Below are 19587 nucleotides of genomic sequence, written 5' to 3'. Positions count from 1 at the left end.
TCACTTCCATTAGATGCTCTGCAAGCCATATGCTGGTAGCTGTCAAAGGGAGGTGCTCATGAAATAGCCATGGGGTGACATGTGAACCTGGCTCTGCAGCAAAGACAGCAAGCAGTCAAGGAGAGCTGCTCTGCCAGCATTGGTTGCTTCCAGAGCCCCCGTAAGTAGGGTTGTCCACAGCTTCTCCATGCTGATCCAGTTCTAATCCATGAAGCCCCGAACCCCAATCTCTAGACCCACCAACTTCCTCTAAGGTCAAAGCCCATCACCTCTCTTCCCTTCCTAAGATGACCTTCATTTAGTCTCCACCAGTCTGGGACTCTAACTTCTCCTCATTCTCTTTCCACTGACCTGTTAGAGCATAATTCCCCAGCGCCTCCTCTTCTACAACAGACTATCTCTTTCAAATAAATACTTTGGTTTTCACTATTCTTTCCAGCTGTGGACTAGCCAAGCTTTCAGAGTTTTCACATAATAAAGATCTTTAATTTCATAGCATTTCTTCTGTAAGAGATACATAATGGAGGAACTTAATTCTTTCTTGGCTTAATTTTGTTGTTTAAAGATCAATAAAATAAGGAATTCTTCTCTAATTTGGTCTATTAACTGTGGGGGAGATTACATGAACAAAATGCAAATATTGGGTTGGCCAAAAAGTTCATTTAGGTTATCACATCTTATGAGGAAAAAATTTAATGAAATTTTAGGTCAACCTAATACTTCTTTCCTTCTAATGAAAGGTTCTAAGACATAAATTGTCAGCAGTTAGGTGAGATAATGAATTATTAGAAAAATAAAACTAAGCAAAGGGATCCAAATTCTTAGTTGAATGGATTTGCGTATGTAAATAAACTGTCCTTAACCAAAAAAAAAAATTGTATATTTTATTCTGTGTATTATTTTGAAAATTCATTCCAAGCAATAATGATTGAGGGATTCATATAATTGTATAGTATGCCAATTTATACACCATTAAATGTTCATATTGCTTTTATCCCAAGTCCAAAACACTGGTTTTAGGAGAAAATATCAGAAACTCTGCAAGCATGAATATGCCACTCAGAGGATGTTTGTCTAATCCTACTGTTATACTGCTTTTATAAAGTTTGGAAACATCAGGTGTTAATTCTCTAATTATGTGGTAACCATGGGCTGCCAGTAAGAGTTCATCAAACCATTTCAAGTCATCTTGTAGAATCTGCAGGTTTGCTCAGTGTGTTGTTCTAAAGTCAGAATTGAAATAGCTTCATGGGACCTTCAAACAATTAATCTTCAAACAATTACAACCAAGCTCCCACAAATTTCAATTCATGATGATACAAGGATTCTGATAAATAGAGGAAAATGAAATATTCCAATTTAGATATTTATTGCGCTAAAGAGACAAGATTTTAATAAGATTCACAGGACTTGGATAAGTGAGTACTAAAGGGCAGAGTAACTATTTCTGACAATTGGGGACTTATAAGGTCAAAATAAGTATCTTTAATTACATAGATTACCCTTCAGTTCTTATATCTGGTTAAAAATGAAATTAGAAAGAAAGCAAGAGTAGCTGACGAAAAGAATGTAATATAATGACAGTCTAACAATAAAAAAGACTAAAACTGAGAAAAATATAAGCATTGGCAAATGAAGAATGGGAGCATGCCTATGATAGGTCAATGAGCAAACAGAAGGCGAAAATCCTCTGGAGATAGGATACAATGTCAGTGTCGTATCTGAATTCTCCCAGGAATCACTTTACACAACCATTCATAATATACTGTTCAATCTTCCATGGAGGCAGAAATTAAGTTTTATTCCTCATCTTACCTAGCATAGTCCCGGCTCCGTAATAGATATGCAGTAAATGGCTATTAAATAAAGGACTGAATGAACATTAAAGATAACTCATATCAATTAAAGATAACACATCAATTAGAGAATTGATGGGAGCAAGCTACTAATACTTCACCATGCAAACTCTATTCCTATCCCATATAAGAAATCTCCAAACACAAAGACAAGGAAATAACCACTAAGAGTATGTCACTAAATCCATTAACTCAAAGAGAGAATATTTATTGAGGTCCTAATTAGAATCACAGTATAAATACTGTTATAAATAGTACCAAAGGGATGGCACGTGGAAAGTGGTCACAGTACTTTACAGTTTACAACAATTCTTTAATTGTACATAATAATATATCAGTAGCTGGTGACTCAGCAGTAAAGAATCCATTGGAGACACGGATTCAGTCCTTGGGTTGGGAAGATCCCACGGAGAAGGAAATGGCAACCCACTCCAGTATTCTTGCCTCGGAACTCCCATGGACAAAGGAATCCAGCAGGCTAAAAAGTCCATGGGGTCAGGTCGCAAAAGAATCAGACATGACTTAGTGACTAAACAACAACAGCACCAACTTCTATTTTGGTGCTTTTTTTTTTTCCTGCTTCTTTGATGATGTCGCCTAATTTCTTAATGTAGCTTCCTGCACCATTTGAAATTGTATCAAAAATTCTAGAATTTCTTGCCCACCGATAGCTAAGAAGGCAATATTTCCATTAGTAGATGCTTGTTTTGATAAACTATTGCATAAGAATCCCCCCAGATAAATATGATTTTAAACCCCACAATTTAATGTTTCATATACAGAAATGAAGTGCAACCTGTAATTAATTGATTAATAATGATACTACCTCGTAGAGTTGCTATGAAGAGCAAATATGCCAATGCACATAAACAATGAGAACAGTGCCTGGCATTCAGGAAGTACTTAATCAACCTTTACCATTATCATTGTTTTTCCAGAGAGGTCCAAATAAACCACTGGGACTTAAGAGTCATCAAGAGTATTGCTTCCTTTTTTCTGGAGTATTATTTTATTATCAAAGCTAGATTCAGTGAGCCAGAGATGGATAAGAAGTATGTCCAGAAACTCCTGCCAATACAGATAAATAGCTGTGTGCTAAGGTCAGTGAGCAAAGCTGAGCAGCTGTTTCCTTGAGTGAACCAAGCCATTTCCCTGCTGTCTTAACTTCTCCAATCTCACGACACTTCAATCAAATGATGCTATAGAATTACAATTTAAAACTGAATAGAAGCTATTTAGCTGCGGAAAAACCTCCCGTAGGTGAAGATTGAAAGTTCAATGGACGATAAATCTAAAAATCTTCTAACCAATTGTTGAAATTTCAAAAGACCAGATTATATCATAACATGATATATTTATTCCTACATATCTTCATATTTGTTATTACAACGTTTCAAAAGGCAAAGTGAGGAATTTTTGTATAGAGTGTTATACTTTTAAAAACAAACAAAGTCAAAACAGTGAAAGATAGTTTTCTAGCTTTGGGTCAAATAACTGATTTCTCTGATATCCAACTATTTACAAACAGACATCATCATAATAATATCCTCCTTATTTCACAAAAATTTTAGTACAATTAAGCAAAATAATGTTTGTAAAACCCTTTGCATAATATAATTGTTCTGCATTATTGTTTTATTTTATTTGTCTTAAAACATTAGAATGCTCATAAATACAAGCTCACAAGCTAGAGATATGCATATACATACACAGATGGAGGTTACATGTCTAATTTGAGTTCTTTGAAAAGAGCCACCAAATTATAGTGTGTGCTGTAGTTACTTTACTTTTTTGCATCTATTTTTCTCTAATACAGAAATGTCAAATCTGTAGAAAGAGAGGGACCTAAATTTATGGAAATTATTTAGGCAATTCTAACAGAGTATGCTTACAAAGTTTGAAGAAAAGATCAAGAAAAGATTACTGTCTGAAATGTAATTTTATAAGAATAAATTAGAAAACATTAATGACCTTAATTATCTGCATCACTGACCACTGTAAGAGCCTTTGGAAATAATGTTGCTGCTGAGAGAAAAGTGTATCTCATACTTAATCATATGAACTGTGTGGAGAGCTTGAGCAATACAGTTGTGTAATTTGTCTTGCATGAGATAACAACGAATAATTGTTTTAAACAAAAAATAAATTTTCTAAAATTTTCAAATAATAAGGAAAAGTATTATCTAGATAGAAATATCCTTAAAACAGAATTTCTTAAAGAGAACTAAAAAAGAACACCTACACTGGTAAGATTTCTGGACCTGTTTCTAAATCAACTAGAGATGGATAAATTAGGATACCAATAGGAAACCTGTCTATCAGTATACCTTTATTTATCTCTGACTCAGTAAACACCCTCCTGATGGTCTAACCTGATCAGAGTGAAAAATCATAGATCAATACATATCTTATTTCCTCATTAAACATTGAAGTCATAAAGAACACTATGAAATATTTTTCATTTAAATTTCCTTTTACGTCCTGGTCAATAATTCTTGAACTTTACTATATGCAAAGTGAAGTGAAAGTAGCTCAGTTGTGTCTGACTCTGCGAGCCCATGGACTGTAGCCCACAAGGCTCCTCTGTCCATGGAATTCTACAGACAAGAATACTGGAGTGGGTTGCCATGCCCTTCTTCAGGTTACCATATGTAAGGGTAACATAAACAGCTTCTGATACATGCCTATTTCCAGGCCATGACTATATTCTAGGCTTTCAGATTTCCAAATCGGCCCCCCTTAAGCATTACATCCTGTGATCTCTAGGAGAGATAAAAAAGTCAGGCATCTGAAAACTCATAATTTAGACCAGCACCAGGCCCTTGAGTGATTCACCAACAAACCACAATCTACAAGGGCCACTGGATAATCCAGGTGACCTTTTCCCTCTGGGTCCATCATCACCTTTAAAAACCTTGATTCGTACTGCACACCTTCAATAACCCAGAATTCTATAGGGCAATTAGTTGACAAATGAAATAAAAATTTTTTCTAATATCCTTTTTATAGACAACTTCCTATTAATTAATAAGTGCTGCTCAGAAGTATAAATGTTTGGAGTAAAAACTATTTCAGTGATTATTCTTTGCACAGTTGAAAATTTTGCAAGTCACTTACCAGAGATGGTAATAACATAATGGAAAACTAATAGAGAGAAAGCAAAGTGATTTGCATGGTTTTTCAAAGATGTTATTTATATTTAGGGTTTCCTCTCAAGTTTCAGATTGAGTGTTTTAAGATTTTATAACTTAATATCTTAAAGGAAGAGCAGGAAGAACAACCTGATCGTTTTTTCCAGCACAGTTCCTTTCTTCAAGATTTGCTGTGCATTGGAAACTTAACCAAATATCCAAGATAGGACTCCTGACTCCTCAGATTCTCTCCTCCTTGAGAGAAATTGCTACATTACAGTTCCATCTAGTTAAATTTGCTGCTTACTTCCCAAGGGATTTGGAAAATATACAGAGATCCAGGGAAGAGGTACTTCTGGCCCCTATACCGACCTATGAGTGTAATTGAATGGTAACTTCTGCTTTTACCTTCTGGGGCTTCTCTGCTACTGCATGTGGGATGCCTATGGACATGACTGACTCAGTCATCCTAAGACATATGCCTAAGACATTTGTCATCCCTTATTGACATACACATCTCTTAGCAAGCAGCAGTATCCAAGTCAGCTGTCAGGATAATACTGGGGGGATGTCTGTGCTGCTCACACAGACAGTGATGTTAATGGAGCCCCTTGAAAAAGTGCAGCAAGCAGCTCTGATATAAGGTAGGAGCTCCTTTAACATTTGTCCTGGAAAGATGGGCGAATATCCCCACAATGATGGTGGCAGTGATAATAATGATGATGAAACTAGTGATAATGGCCACAATTTGTGAATATAACGTGCTGATTTCTATACAGTTATTTAAAAAAAAAAGAATGACCAACTTGGGGGGAAAAAAAAAAACTGATTGACTATCAAACTCTGAGAGACCTCTGCTAGTAACCATTATTGTCTTCTTAAAGCATGGAGTGAATAGAATGAGGTTACATTATTAGAAAATGACAGTCTTGTTGGATTTTTATCTTTAAAAAAAAAGATGAACAAAATTTTATGCTAGTGCCCATTATTTGTTTTCATACCTTACCCAAGACACCATGTTGTATTTAACTGCGTTGAGCAGCTTCAGCTGCATGCAACAAATTCTGGTAAATTCTCTTTTCATTTTTTACTCTATTACCAATATCTTCAAATTTTCCTTGTTATGGCTTCTTGGATACACCCATCATTTGAAAGTGGTCATTTAATTTTCAAGTACACGGGATTTTGTTTATAAAGTATCTTTAATATTAATTTCTCATTTTGATGCTAATTTTTCATTTAGATGCTTTCTTCTCTGCAATTACCCTCTCTCCTTTTTTCAATCTAACTTTTTTGAAGCATTTCATGACTAAGTCAAAGATCTCTCTTGGTAAAGGTCACACTGCACTTGAAAATATGTGGGCTATCTTCAAATATTTTTGATATTGATCTAGCATAATTCCACAATGATAAGAGAATAGACTCTGTATGATTTCAATACCTCTAGACCGTGAAATTTTTGCACCTTGTTTTATGTCCCTGGATATGTTCCAGTGTCTCCAAGTTTACAGTCCATGGGAAAGTGAATAGAATTTGTATCCTACTGTTGTGTGAAATGGAGAAGGCAATGGCACCCCAGTCCAGTACGCTTGCCTGGAAAATCCCATGGACTGAGGAGCCTACCTACAGTCCATGGGGTCAACAAGAGTCAGACACGACTGAGCGACTTCACTTTCACTTTTCACTTTCATGCACTGGAGAAGGAAATGGCAACCGACTCCAGTGTTCTTGCCTGGAGAATCCCGGGGACAGAGGAGCCTGGTGGGCTGCCATCTAAGGGATTGCACAGAGTCGGACACGACTGAAGCGACTTAGCAGCAGCAGTAGTTTTGTGAAAACTATATAAATCTTAATTATCTTGAATTGGTTCATAGTGCTTTTCAGGCCTAATATATCCTTCTACTTCTCTGTGTATTCATTCTATTAATTTTTGAGAGTTTGATATTGAAACACCAAGTAAAACTCTTAATTTATCTACTTAAAAAATAATTGTAATGTATAGTGGAACTATATGTAACCTTGTTTTGTATTTTCTAAGTCTCCTATAAATGTGTTACTATACTTTCATAATTAAAAAAAATTAAAATATTAAAAAAAGATGTAATTAAGCATAAAAATCTAAATAAATATTGTAACCTAATCTAGGACTAAAATTTTGACCTTGGAATTTCCTCTGTTTTGTATTTGAGTTTATAGCCTCATTAGGATTAAGCCACAGAGAGGAAAAGCTTTCCTCTTGCAGGCTTTGAAGGTTTAAGGTATTTACTCATAAATGATAGGTTTCTTGGGAGATTTGAACAACAAATTCTAATCCAAGGGCCAAAATTAGTACAGGAGTTTTGTAAATAACCCTCCAAATTATAAAGCAGGTGAAGTCATGACAAGCTAAATTAATCACAAGAATGCAAACAGTTATAAATGTAATCGTTATAGTGTCTTGTTCTACACTTTAGCAATAACAATTTCTGCACTGGGTGAAACATACAGGGCACTGAGATGAACTCAGCCTAATGACTAGAACACCACCTAGGATTATTTTCAACCTAGTGAAACATACTCACCAATTTCTGATGTTTGGTTTTCAACCCCCACTCCTAATCTATAAAATCTGTCATAGGTAAATTCTGTATATGGGAAAAAAAAAAAATTTGAGCTGAAAAGCTTTTACCCTTTAGTTTCTTTTCTAAATCCTCATAATGTGACCTTTCCCAATACTTCCTCTAAATCAAAAATAAAAGTCTTTGGTTAAATTCCCCACCACTCCCATGTCCTTATTTAATGTCGAGGCACTGGAATATTCATCATGAGAGATCATTTTATTTAAATATTGAAAATAATATAAAATGGTATTACAATGAAAAAATATTGGCTTGCTACTTTAAAGGTAGTGATTATGAATTCCATTCATGAAATGAAGATTCCTGTTTTTAACAGAAAATCATTTCACCAATGCTCCCAGGCAATTTCAAAACCTTGTATTAACATAAGATCATTGCCAATGGCTCCAGGATGAATAATGCATTCCTACATTACGGTGCATAATCTATCATATTTTAAAGACTAACTTCTTACTATAAAATCTGGATCCAAACTATACATTTATAGAAGAATAACTTTTTCAAGTACTGCTCTAGAGTTCTTAAGTCAAATTAATGGAGTAAAGTACCTTAGATGAAATGTGCAATCTCACCAGGAAAGGGAAAAAGTCAAATCAGCCTTTTATCTTCATAACATTCCAACTAAATCCAACTCCACTCAACGTAGCACTCAATCTTTTCTAGTTTAAATGTCTACGCAAGTGATGACAAATGGTAAACTGTGTATTAAGGCTGAGTAACCAGAAATTAATGCCTAAACTTTGCTCAAATGCTTTGAACACTATAATCTGTCTTCTTCCCTTCCTTGGCTAAGAAACACATATTGTTTTAGTCATTATGTATTAGAAGACTACTTAAAAGTTAGGAATTTGGCTTTGAGAAATCAATCTAGTTTGCTAAGCATTTGACCATATTTTAAATTGATGGCTGTTGAGACAATAGCCTAGATGCAGAAGTGACTCATAAAATGTGTCATAGTCATGACTAAGAGAGGCTTGCTTTAAACTGGAGAACAGAGGTGTTGAGACAGTGAGTTAGAAACAAAGATCAGGAAGGAGGGACAAAGTACAAATGACTTACCTGTAATACTTTGGTCAAATTGTTAAATAGAGCTTGTCCAGCACTGACTTTATATTTAACACCTCTGACTGTGCCATTCTTGCTTAAAATGTTGACTCTTCTTGTCCCAAACCCCTTCTCGCTGGCTGCCCTTGCTAACACCAGTAAGTTATCCTGGTCATTCTCCTGTTCATCACCTTCTGATCCTATGTGGCCATTCTGCTGTCCATCAGACTCACTGAGCCCATCTATGCCACAGATACTGGCACATTCAGAATCCAGAGAGCCTGCTGGCCGTCCATCTTCATACACCTCCCTCAGAACTCTCCCACTGTGAGATGATGCTATCCGAAATCGGACTTTCCGTGGTCTGTCAGTTTCTGGCTTCACCTCCCGCTTCAGCATGGTCCCATCCACCCACATAATAAACAGTTCACATAGTTCTGGATCCCTTGTTACTGCATTAGTCTACCTGCCACATAGCAACATCAGGGCCTAATTCTAGTGGCAGTAGCACTTGCATGAAACTAACAGCACAAGGAAAGAAGATTCCCAGGAACTTACAGTGCATCTCTGCTATTAATAATGAATGTGTGTGTGTCTGTGTGTGTGTGTGTGTGTGTGTGTGTGTGTGTGTGTGCGCGCGCGCGCTATGGTTACCTTTAAACTAAAACCTGCAAAGTGATCCCAACCTTTAAATATTAAATAGCCATGGTGGACTCTTCAGCAAGACAAGTGCAAGAAAGTAGCAAGCAATGAAACAGAAAGTAAGTACGAGGCCAAGAAATGAAAGGCTTGAACTTTGAAGCCAGTGGTGAGTGTTGAAAAGGATCTTAGCAGCAGAAATACCTCTGAAATTCAGAGGGGAAACCAGAGATAAAATACGGAATCAAATGTGTAGGATGGGAGGTGTCATAGGCTTCTCACAGTGCCTATTCCTTCTGTCTTTCACACTCATAAAAACAGGCAGTGAACATACTACATGCTTGCATAGGGCTATCAATATCAATTCTTATTAAATCATCAATTAGATTTCACCCACATTTATACAATGAATTTTCAATCTACACCTTCATCTTCGTGCACAAGTAGTTTTGCTAAAGAATAGCTTTTCAACAGACTATAAGAAGAAATAACTTTTCTTTTGTTGCTTTCCCACTTCTGGGAGCAGAAAACACTCCTCTCTTTGACAGAGGGAAAGGTTTTGGAAAGGAAATATGGAACTGCAAGGGAAGAATGGAAAATCCTCCAAGTCAGCCAGATCAGCCAAGGCAATCCAGGTGATTAGCACTGATAAATGTCATACCCAAATCACCCATGCATAGAGAAGGGTCCTCCTTACACTACGCTCAGTGGATTTTCTGTCACTTTGGCAGGCACCTGAAGAAGTTCCTAAGATACAAAGGCATATTGAAATTTACACCATAGTGAGTGCCCCAACCAATCTAAACCTCCAGATGGAGGCCACTCAGCTAGCTCTCACGGACTCTTTTACTTTAATGTTTATAAGCTTTTACCTGATTACAAACTTAATTTGTGCTTATTTCAGAAAATTTAGAGAGTAATTAACAGTACAGAGTTAAAAATAAAAGTCACAACTACTGTCGCTAGAGATGGTAACAATTCTGTTAAATTTATTCCAGTGTATATGATGCTGAGATGCTCTGATACATACAACTACATTGTCCAGCCTCTTGCATTTAAGGGAGAAAGAACAAATGCCTGGCTTTTGCCGAGCAGATGCGTGCAAAAGTGACAGGTATTTGTGGACCAAGGCAATTGGCAAGACACTGTATGTCATTCTATTTCTCTGTCTTCCCCATCTGCTAGCTGGATGGGGAAGAAATATGGGCATATGGGCACATCAGGAATTGTGCCATATATGAGCTAGTCTGAGTCACAGGGAAATTCATAGCTATGACCACTGCATTGGACTACAAGTAAATGAAAGTATCTGCTGGTATAAGAATATGTGCATCCTAGGCAAAGCAATGTCTCTGCTTTTGAATATACTATCTAGGTTGGTCATAACTTTTCTTCCAAGGAGTAAGCGTCTTAATTTCATGGCTGCAATCACCATCTTCAGTGATTTTGGAGCCCAGAAAAATAAAATCTGATGCTGTTTCCACTGTTTCCCCATCTATTTCCCATGAAATGATGGGACCGGATGCCATGATCTTCGTTTTCTGAATGTTGAGCTTTAAGCCAACTTTTTTACTCTCCTCTTTCACTTTCATCAAGAGGCTTTTTAGTTCCTCTCCACTTTCTGCCATAAGGGTGGTGTCATCTGCATATCTGAGGTTATTGAGATTTCTCCCAGCAATCTTGATTCCAGCTGCTGTTTCTTCCAGTCCAGCATTTCTCATGATGTACTCTGCATAGAAGTTAAATAAGCAGGGTGACAATATACAGCCTTGACGTACTCCTTTTATCTAGTCAAGGCTATGGTTTTTCCTGTGGTCATGTATGGATGTGAGAGTTGGACTGTGAAGAAGGCTGAGCACCGAAGAATTGATGCTTTTGAACTGTGGTGTTTGTTGGAGAAGACTCTTGAGAGTCCCTTGGACTGCAAGGAGATCCAACCAGTCCATTCTAAAGGAGATCAACCCTGGGATTTCTTTGGAAGGAATGATGCTAAAGCTGAAACTCCAGTACTTTGGCCACCTCATGCGAAGAGTTGACTCATTGGAAAAGACTCTGATGCTAGGAGGGATTGGGGGCAGGAGGATAAGAGTACGACAGAGGATGAGGTGGCTGGATGGCATCACGGACTTGATGGTCGTGAGTCTGAGTGAACTCCAGGAGTTGTTGATGGACAGGGAGGCCTGGTGTGCTGTGATTCATGGGGTCGCAAAGAGTCAGACACGACTGAGCGACTGAACTGAACTGAACTGAATGTATAATGTACCCTAGGTAATTATAATTCAGACACCTGTCTTAAGCTAAAATAAAAATCAACCTGTTCTTTTCAGTGGGTAATCTTTGTAGTTCTTTTTTTCATTCAGGCAATAAGTATCCCACAAGCATCTACTGAGTGCCCCCCAAGGGTAGCAGGAGATGATAGTAAATATAAAGATATATAAACTTAAGACCCATACCTTCCATTGGTTATCTAATACTTAGAAAAATTAGCTATAGCTCAACACAGCATATTTTAAGATGCACAGAATCATTCTTTTCTAAAATAACCTAATTTCTAGTCATCACCAATAAAACACACCAATGCTATTCTCAACAGTTTCCACTCTCATTCTGTTTAGAATTTGTTCCCAGCTGCTCAATATGAATATAGCACTTTCCAACTACTCCACTTGCCACCTTTTTCCACTATCAGTTTATGATTTCCTGCATTATAATCAGGGCTTCCCCAGTATCTCAGTGGTGAAGAATCCATCTGCCAAGCAGAAGATGCAGGTTTGAGCCATAGGTTGGGAGGACCCCTTGAAGAATGAAATGGCAGCCCTCTCCAGTATTCTTGCTTGGAAAATCCCATGGACAGAGGCGCCTGGCAGGCTACAGTCCATGAAATCACAACGAGTTTGGCACAACACAGTGACGAAACCACAACAACAACATTATCATTGCTTTGCCAGTTTGGTCTCCACCCTTGAGCAAGAATTTCCTTCTTTTCCTTCAGATGTACTCTTACAATCATTTATTCATTTAACAATATTTATTGAGCACCTACTAAATGTCAAGAATTTCTGGATCTATACAAGCATGATCCTTGCCTTTAGAGGTAAACAGATAACAGTCAGTAAACAAATAGAGGTAATAATAAAAATTGTAACAAGTATTACCAAGGGGGAAGGTGGATACAATTAGAAAATATAAAAGAAGGGAGCCTACTTTAGAAGAATCACAGTAAGCCTCTCCTAATAGGAGGCATGAAACTAGGGCCTACCAAAGTTAAAAGATTGATCATGAAAGACTTGGGGGCAACAGTAATTGAAGGTATTTCCTCAGCTGAAATGGTAGTTGAAAAGGCCCTGAGGCAGAAAACCAGAAGTTTGTCCAAAGAACCTAAAAAAAGGCAAAGTGGCCAGAGAATAATTCCCATTTACAAAGCTCTTCTCAAAAGAGGGCATGACTAACAAGACCTTTCCTTCCTAAGCTAAGCCTTGATTTATACAACCCCTCAAAACATGAAAAAACACCCCATTTCCATGAAAAACCACTTTACCAATACAGAAATATTTCAAGTTTGACACCATTGGGCATTTATTTATTTAAAATATAAAGTTAAAAATTCCAGAAGCTATAGAGGGTCAAATATTGTATTAAGCAAGGTAGAACTACTTTGGAAATTAACATTAATCATATATTCAACGAAAAAAGTACCCTCTGTTCAATTCCTAGTAGAAACAGTACTCTAGCAGCTAGACCTAGGCCTGGATATTTCTTGTTGGCATTAGTTTTTTAATCAGAATATCAAATTACTTCCTTATTTGCAGAGAAATATAACATAAAAATATAATTATGTTTTTACTCATCTTGTCTCCAAATATTGCCCCATATACCATTCTGTGTGATTATTACTGCATGGTGAAAAATAATTTTAGCCACATTCCTAGCATTTCGAGGATAATTGTTTAATCCCTTGGATCACAAAAAAATATGTGCAAAATGTCTCCATTTGTTGCTATTCTATAGCTATCATATTTACTGTTTTATTTTTTGGTTTTGAAGAAATATTGCCAGTCATTGGCAAAGTAATGGTCTTTTCTCCAGCAACACATGTTCCTAGAGAAACAATAAATCACAACTTATTCCCAAAGTGCTGTTCTCAGAACTTTTGTTTGAATGGAAGGAACATATCAATTTTTATTTTCTAACTACATTGGCAATTAGAGGGGGAAAAGATTTACTAACCATCAGTAAGGGCACTAGTGATAAAGAACCCACCTGCCAATGGAGGAGACATAACAGACTCAGGTTTGATCCCTAGATCAGGAAGATTCGCTGGGGAAGGGAATGGCAACCCACTCCAGTACTCTTGCCTGGAGAATCCCATGGACAGAGGAGCCTGGCAGGCTGCAGTACCTAGTGTTCCACAGAGTCGGACAGGACTGAAGTGACTTAGTATACACACATGCACAACCATCAGTAAAATAGGGAAAGTAAGCTACCCCTGAAACTTTTCAGCTTACCAAATACTGATATTTTCTTAACCAACATGAATTTGCAAATCAAAATTCACAGTTCAATATTCATTTGACGTGCAGAGAACTTCTAAATCAAAAATGAAACTGAGTGCATTAAAGAAAATATTTGTTGAAAACAGAACTACTAATACATAACAAGAAAGAGTGATGATTTCTTAGTTTATAGATTAGTGGTTAAGAATGGCGGCTGTGGGTATACACAGCACTGGGTTTAAACCTTGGATATACCATCCCCGAAAATGACCTTGAACCTCAGTTTCTTCATTTGTCAAATAGTAGATTTTATTGCTCAGAATGTTTGGCAAGTGTAGGGAACAAGGTATAAAGAAGGTTGAGAAGTGCTTGCAAACGAGACTCCCAACCAGGGCTGAACATTCTTGCAAATGAGATGTTCTGCCCAGTGTAGGGAACTAGGTATAAGTGCTTGCAAACGAGACTCTCAACCAGGGCTGACATTCTTGCAAACGAGATGTTCAGCTAAGAATCCTGTTTGTTCCCGTGGGAAAAGAACATTTCTTGCACACAAGGATGTTTCTCTGATTCCTCAAAAGGAACAGACCCAGGGACAAAACAGATTCTAAGTTGATAAGGAAGTTCCCCAAAACAAAGTCTTAGCTGCAGTAAATAAGCCAAGGTAAAGGTTATCTCGCCCTGCGCCTGCGCACTGTATAGTCTCTGAATCATAGTGCTTGGCAGCTTGCCCTGTAGGTTGTTGTGCAAGGGATATAAAATAAAGCAGCTGTAAGAAGCAAGTGTTAAAATATAAAGATTCAAACCACTCTGCAGTGATGGTGTTTCATTCCGTCGCCAGCAGGCAAGACTGACTAGAATGATGTATATACAACGTGCTCAGAATGCTGTTATCAGATGATAGCTATAAATTCTTATCATTTACTTAAAATAGCTAGACACACATACAATCATCCCTAGGTATCTTGAGGAATTGGTCCCAGGACCCCCACAGATATTAAAATTTATGGATGCTCAAGCCCCTTATTAAAATAGCACAGTATTTGCATATAATCTACACACATCCTCCCTTATATCAATTCTTCAAATCACCTCTAGATTACTTATAATACCTAATACAACGTAAATGCTATTTATTTTTTTTATTTTTTTTTTAATTTTAAAATCTTTAATTCTTACATGCATTCCAAATCGTTGCTAGTGTATGTCAAATTTAAGTTTGTTCTTTGGAACTTTCTGGAATTTTTTCAGATATTTCCACCTGCAGTTGTTTGAAACCAAACCATGAGTGTGGAACCTTATGTATACAGAGGGCTTACTATACTGTTTGGAGGACAGTGAGAAGAATGTGGAGTCACGTGAACATGATTAACTGAAAAGGAATCAAAGCAATTTTTTTCTAGTCTGACTCTAGGTCTTCAACGCTGAACTATTCTGTCAACACTTAGATCCTGGGAGAAGGGCTCCAGTTTGCATAATCTTATTCACTCGATACAATTCTGGACTGTTGACTATACATTAAGTGCTGTACTGGGAGCAGGGGTTTTCAGTGCTGGCTTATACCTGTCACCATGGATCCAGAGAGGCATGGTTGTCTCAGAGTCTCAGGGCTGCTCAGTAGACTCAACATGCACCCAGCATTTCTATCATATAATTACCTAAACTCTTTAAAATTAGCATAGCCATCAATGAAGTAGGACCAATAAAGAGCTCCCAGAGAAACAGCTTCCCAAAATAGACTTTTACAGTTCAATTCTCATCTTTCATTTCCCAACTGTATTTTGTAGGATGTGTTACATATAAATAGCAACCAGAAAAATGTTTGCTGAATTAAGACTAGCTAAATTCAGTTTTAATGTCAGAACAAACTGACCTCACATTTAGGAGATACATAAATAACAGCTAACCTGAGTACTTTCATCTCTTTCTATCCTACTCCCAGTCTACATAAAAGGTGGGAATTAACATCTATTTACTTTCCAGGCAAATGTCAAAGTTATGGTTTTTTCTATAGTCATGTATAGATGTGAAAGTTGCACCATAAAGAGATTTCATGCTGAAGAACTGATGCTTTCAAACTGCTGTGCTGGAGAAGACTCTTGAGAGTCCTCCGACTACAAGGAGATCAAACCACTCAATCCTAAAGAAAAACAACCCTGAATATTCATTGGAAGGACTGATGCTGAAGTTGAAGCTCCAATACTTTGGCCACCTAATGTGAACAGCTGACTCACTGGAAATCTTTCCCTGATTCTGGGAAATATTGAAAGAAGAGGAGAAGGATGAGATGGTTGGATGTCATCATCAACTCAATGGACATGAGTTTGAGCAAATTCCAGGAGACAGGGAAGGACTGGGAAGCTTGGCGTGCTACAGTCCATGGGGTCGCAAAGAGTCAGACACAACTGAGTGGCTGAACAGCAACAACTTTCCAGGCAAAATATCTTTAATGCTATTGGTGTCATTAAAGCCATCATCTACTCTATATTAAAAGTTGCTGAATGCTAGAGAGTAAATAGTATACTCTGCTTGTAGAATTCAGTCCCATAAAAATCAAAGAACAATGAATCAAGTTTACTTATTTAGGTGTGGAAACCTTGACTTGGCTACCTTCAACTTATAAAAGCCAAGAGATTCAAACATCCAGTCTACTTAGCACCAAGTAGCTATATGCTCAAGTTTCATTCTCAAGCATAAAACAAGGATTTTGCTAGTTTCTCTTGAATAGGGAATTTCCTGTATATTGTATAGCTAAGAAACTTCAAAGAAAAGTTCTTTCAAAAGATTGGAAGACAGGTCAGTTTTATGTTCTTCTTTATTCAGATTGTCAGTATATAGAATACTTATACGGAGAAGGCAATGGCACCCCACTCAGTACTCTCGCCTGGAAAATCCCATGGACAAAGGAGCCTGGAAGGCTGCAGTCCATGGGGTCGCTGAGGGTGGGGCATGACTGAGCGACTTCGCTTTCACTTTTCACTTTCCTGCATTGGAGAAGGAAATGGCAACCCACTCCAGTGTTCTTGCCTAGAGAACCCCATGGACGGGGAGCCTGGTGGGCTGCCGTCTATGGGGTCGCACAGAGTCGGACACGACTGAAGTGACTTAGCAGCAGCAGCAGCAGAATACTTATAAACACGTCTTATGGTAAAAAGATTTTTTAACTACTCCATTATTACCTGAGGATATTGGCGTATGAATCTGATATCTCTTAATTCCCAATGAAGAGGAAATCAATGAGTGAACTTAAAAATACATTTATCCTACACATGGGATGCTTACTTCTCATTATTCTGCATAGAATGATAACAAAAGTAAATCCAAAGGCCCCAGGATGGAAGAAAGATCAGATAGGATGAATGAGTATGGCTCTCAAGAATAAATATTAATGAGTAAACCATCAAAAAGACTGAACTGGGGGAGAGTGTCCAAGATGGCAGAGTAGGATGATTCTAATCTCACCTGCTCTCCTGAGCACACCCAAGCCACAATGGCCTGCAGAACAACCATCAGTGAAAAACACTGGACCCTCTTAGAAAAGTTCTTCAAACAACTGAAGACATAAAGAAGGAACACAACAAAATATAGGAGGGATGACATGATATAATCAAATCTCATACTCCATGGATGGGCAACTCAAAAACTGGAGAATAATTATATTGCAGAGGTTCTGCCACAGGTGTGAGAGTTCTGAGCCCCACATAAGGCTCCCTACCTTGGGGGGTCTGGCACCAGGAAGATTAGCACCCAGAACATTTGGCTTTAAAGGCCATCAGGGCCTAATTGCAGGAGCCCCATGGAACTGAAAGAAATAGACACTTCACCTTTAAAGGGCACACACAAAATCTCATGTGTACCAGGAAAGTGAAAGTGAAAGTCATTCAGTCATATCTGACTCTTTGAACCTGTGACTCTTTGACCCCTGTGAACTATAGTCCATAGAATTCTCCAGGCCAGAATACTGAAGTGGGCAGCTGTTCCCTCCAGGGACTCTTCCCAACCCAGGGATTGAACCCAGGTCTCCCACATTGTAGGCGGATTCTTTACCAGCTGAGCCACCAAGGAAGCCCTCCAGGGTGAAAGGAGTAGTTTGATATGACGATGGGCCAGAACTCCTTCCTGGCTTTGGATAGTCTTCTGGAGGCAGGGTGGAATGGAGGATGAGGCTTACCCTGGGGATATAGACACTGGTGGGAGAAATACTGGGGAACACTCAAATACTTCCATGAACAATGCTGCTGGGGGCTGCCATCTTGGCCAAGACTTGGCCCCAACCAACAACTGATAGATACCAGTGCTGGGATGCCTCAGGCCAAAAAACTAACAGTGGTGGGATACAATCCCAACCATCAGCAGACAGGCTGCTTTAAAAACTTCCTGAGCCCATAGCCACCTCTAAACATGCCCCTACCCATCGAGGGCCAAGACACATTACCACCCACCCCTGGCCAGACATGGCCCTTCCCAACAGTAAGCCTGCACTAGCTTCACCCATCAGGGGGCAGACTCACCCATCAGGGGGCAGACTCACCCATCAGGGGGCAGACTCACCCATCAGGGGGCAGACACCAGAAGGAAGAAAACTACTATCCTGCAGCCTGAGGAGTGAGCCTACCAACAGCAAGCCAGACCCTATCCTGGGACCAGCTGGGCCCCTCCGACCTACTAACAGGCCAAAATAACCTTCAGGACACCCTGGGCCCCATACCAAACTGTGTCAGGAACTCCCATTAATGATCTGAATTGAGCTCTCAGATCCCAGGGACCTGCCATCAGACTTCAGGAACCAGCTGCAACTGCCACTAACCCCAGGATCTGGCTTCACATGCCAGTGACAATATGCCTAGAACATTTGAGATCTTGACTCCACCCATAGTGAGGCATCATGAGCCCCAGGGCCCACTAGGGCTCTGCAACCAACCACCTTGTTACCAGGCCCCACTAAATAGCAGCAAACAACATCCTCATAACACAGAGCCTGGCAACCAACCAGACCAGGGACTAACCAAGCCTACCAGGCTGCCCACATAGTCAGCCTGCCACAACAGAGGGACCCAAATAGCCCATTTAGGGGGGGCCACTAGAGCATATACCTTGGGTGACCGTAGGGGAGTGCACTTCTAGGAAGCATAGGACATCTCTTACAGAGGGTCATTTCTCCAAGGTCAAGAAATGTAACTAACCTACCACATACCTAAAAATACAAAGAGCAACTTAGACAAAAAGAGGTAGCGGAGGAATATTTTTCAGATGAAGGAACAAGATAAAAACCCCAGAAGAAGAACTGAGAGAGGTGACGATAGGCAATCTACACAAGAAACCATTAAGAGTAATTATTATAAAGATGATAAAAGAATTTTCAAAGAAAATATATGCACAGAGTGAGAAGTCAGAAGTTTTAAAAAACTAGTTAGAAAATATAAAGAACCAAATAGAGGTGAATAATACAATAACTAAAATGAAAAATACACTAGATGAAATCAATAGTAGACTAAATAAGAATGGATTAATGAACTACGAGACACAGTAGTGGAAATTACTGCCACCAAACAGAAAAAAGAAAAAGGGCAGTTTAAGAGACCTCTTACAACATCAGGGGCATTAATATTTGCATTATAGGTAACCCAGAATCCAAGAAGGAGAAGAGAGAAAACAGAGGTCTGAGAAAATATTTAAAGAGATAATAGCTGAAAACATCCCTAACCTGAGAAAGGAAACAATCACCCAAGTCCAGGATGTGACAAGTCCCTTACAGAATTAACCCAAAAGGGAACACACCAAGACATCCTGTAATCAAAATGACAAAAAT

General features: G+C 38.4%; 1 protein-coding gene across 1 annotated transcript in view; it reads right to left on the bottom strand.

Annotated features, from left to right (window-relative positions):
• Window positions 1-9066, bottom strand: part of GRXCR1 (glutaredoxin and cysteine rich domain containing 1) — a 138295-nt gene extending 129229 nt beyond the window's left edge. Inside the window, exon 1 of the mRNA XM_004009798.5 lies at window positions 8665-9066. Coding sequence (XP_004009847.1) covers window positions 8665-9066 — 402 coding nt within the window. The remainder of the gene's footprint in view (window positions 1-8664) is intronic.
• Between the last annotated feature and the right edge of the window lie 10521 nt (window positions 9067-19587).

Source organism: Ovis aries, chromosome 6 (genome assembly GCF_016772045.2).
Source record: "Ovis aries strain OAR_USU_Benz2616 breed Rambouillet chromosome 6, ARS-UI_Ramb_v3.0, whole genome shotgun sequence".
Classification (NCBI taxonomy): domain Eukaryota; kingdom Metazoa; phylum Chordata; class Mammalia; order Artiodactyla; family Bovidae; genus Ovis; species Ovis aries.
This window is presented reverse-complemented; position numbering and strand designations above follow the sequence as displayed.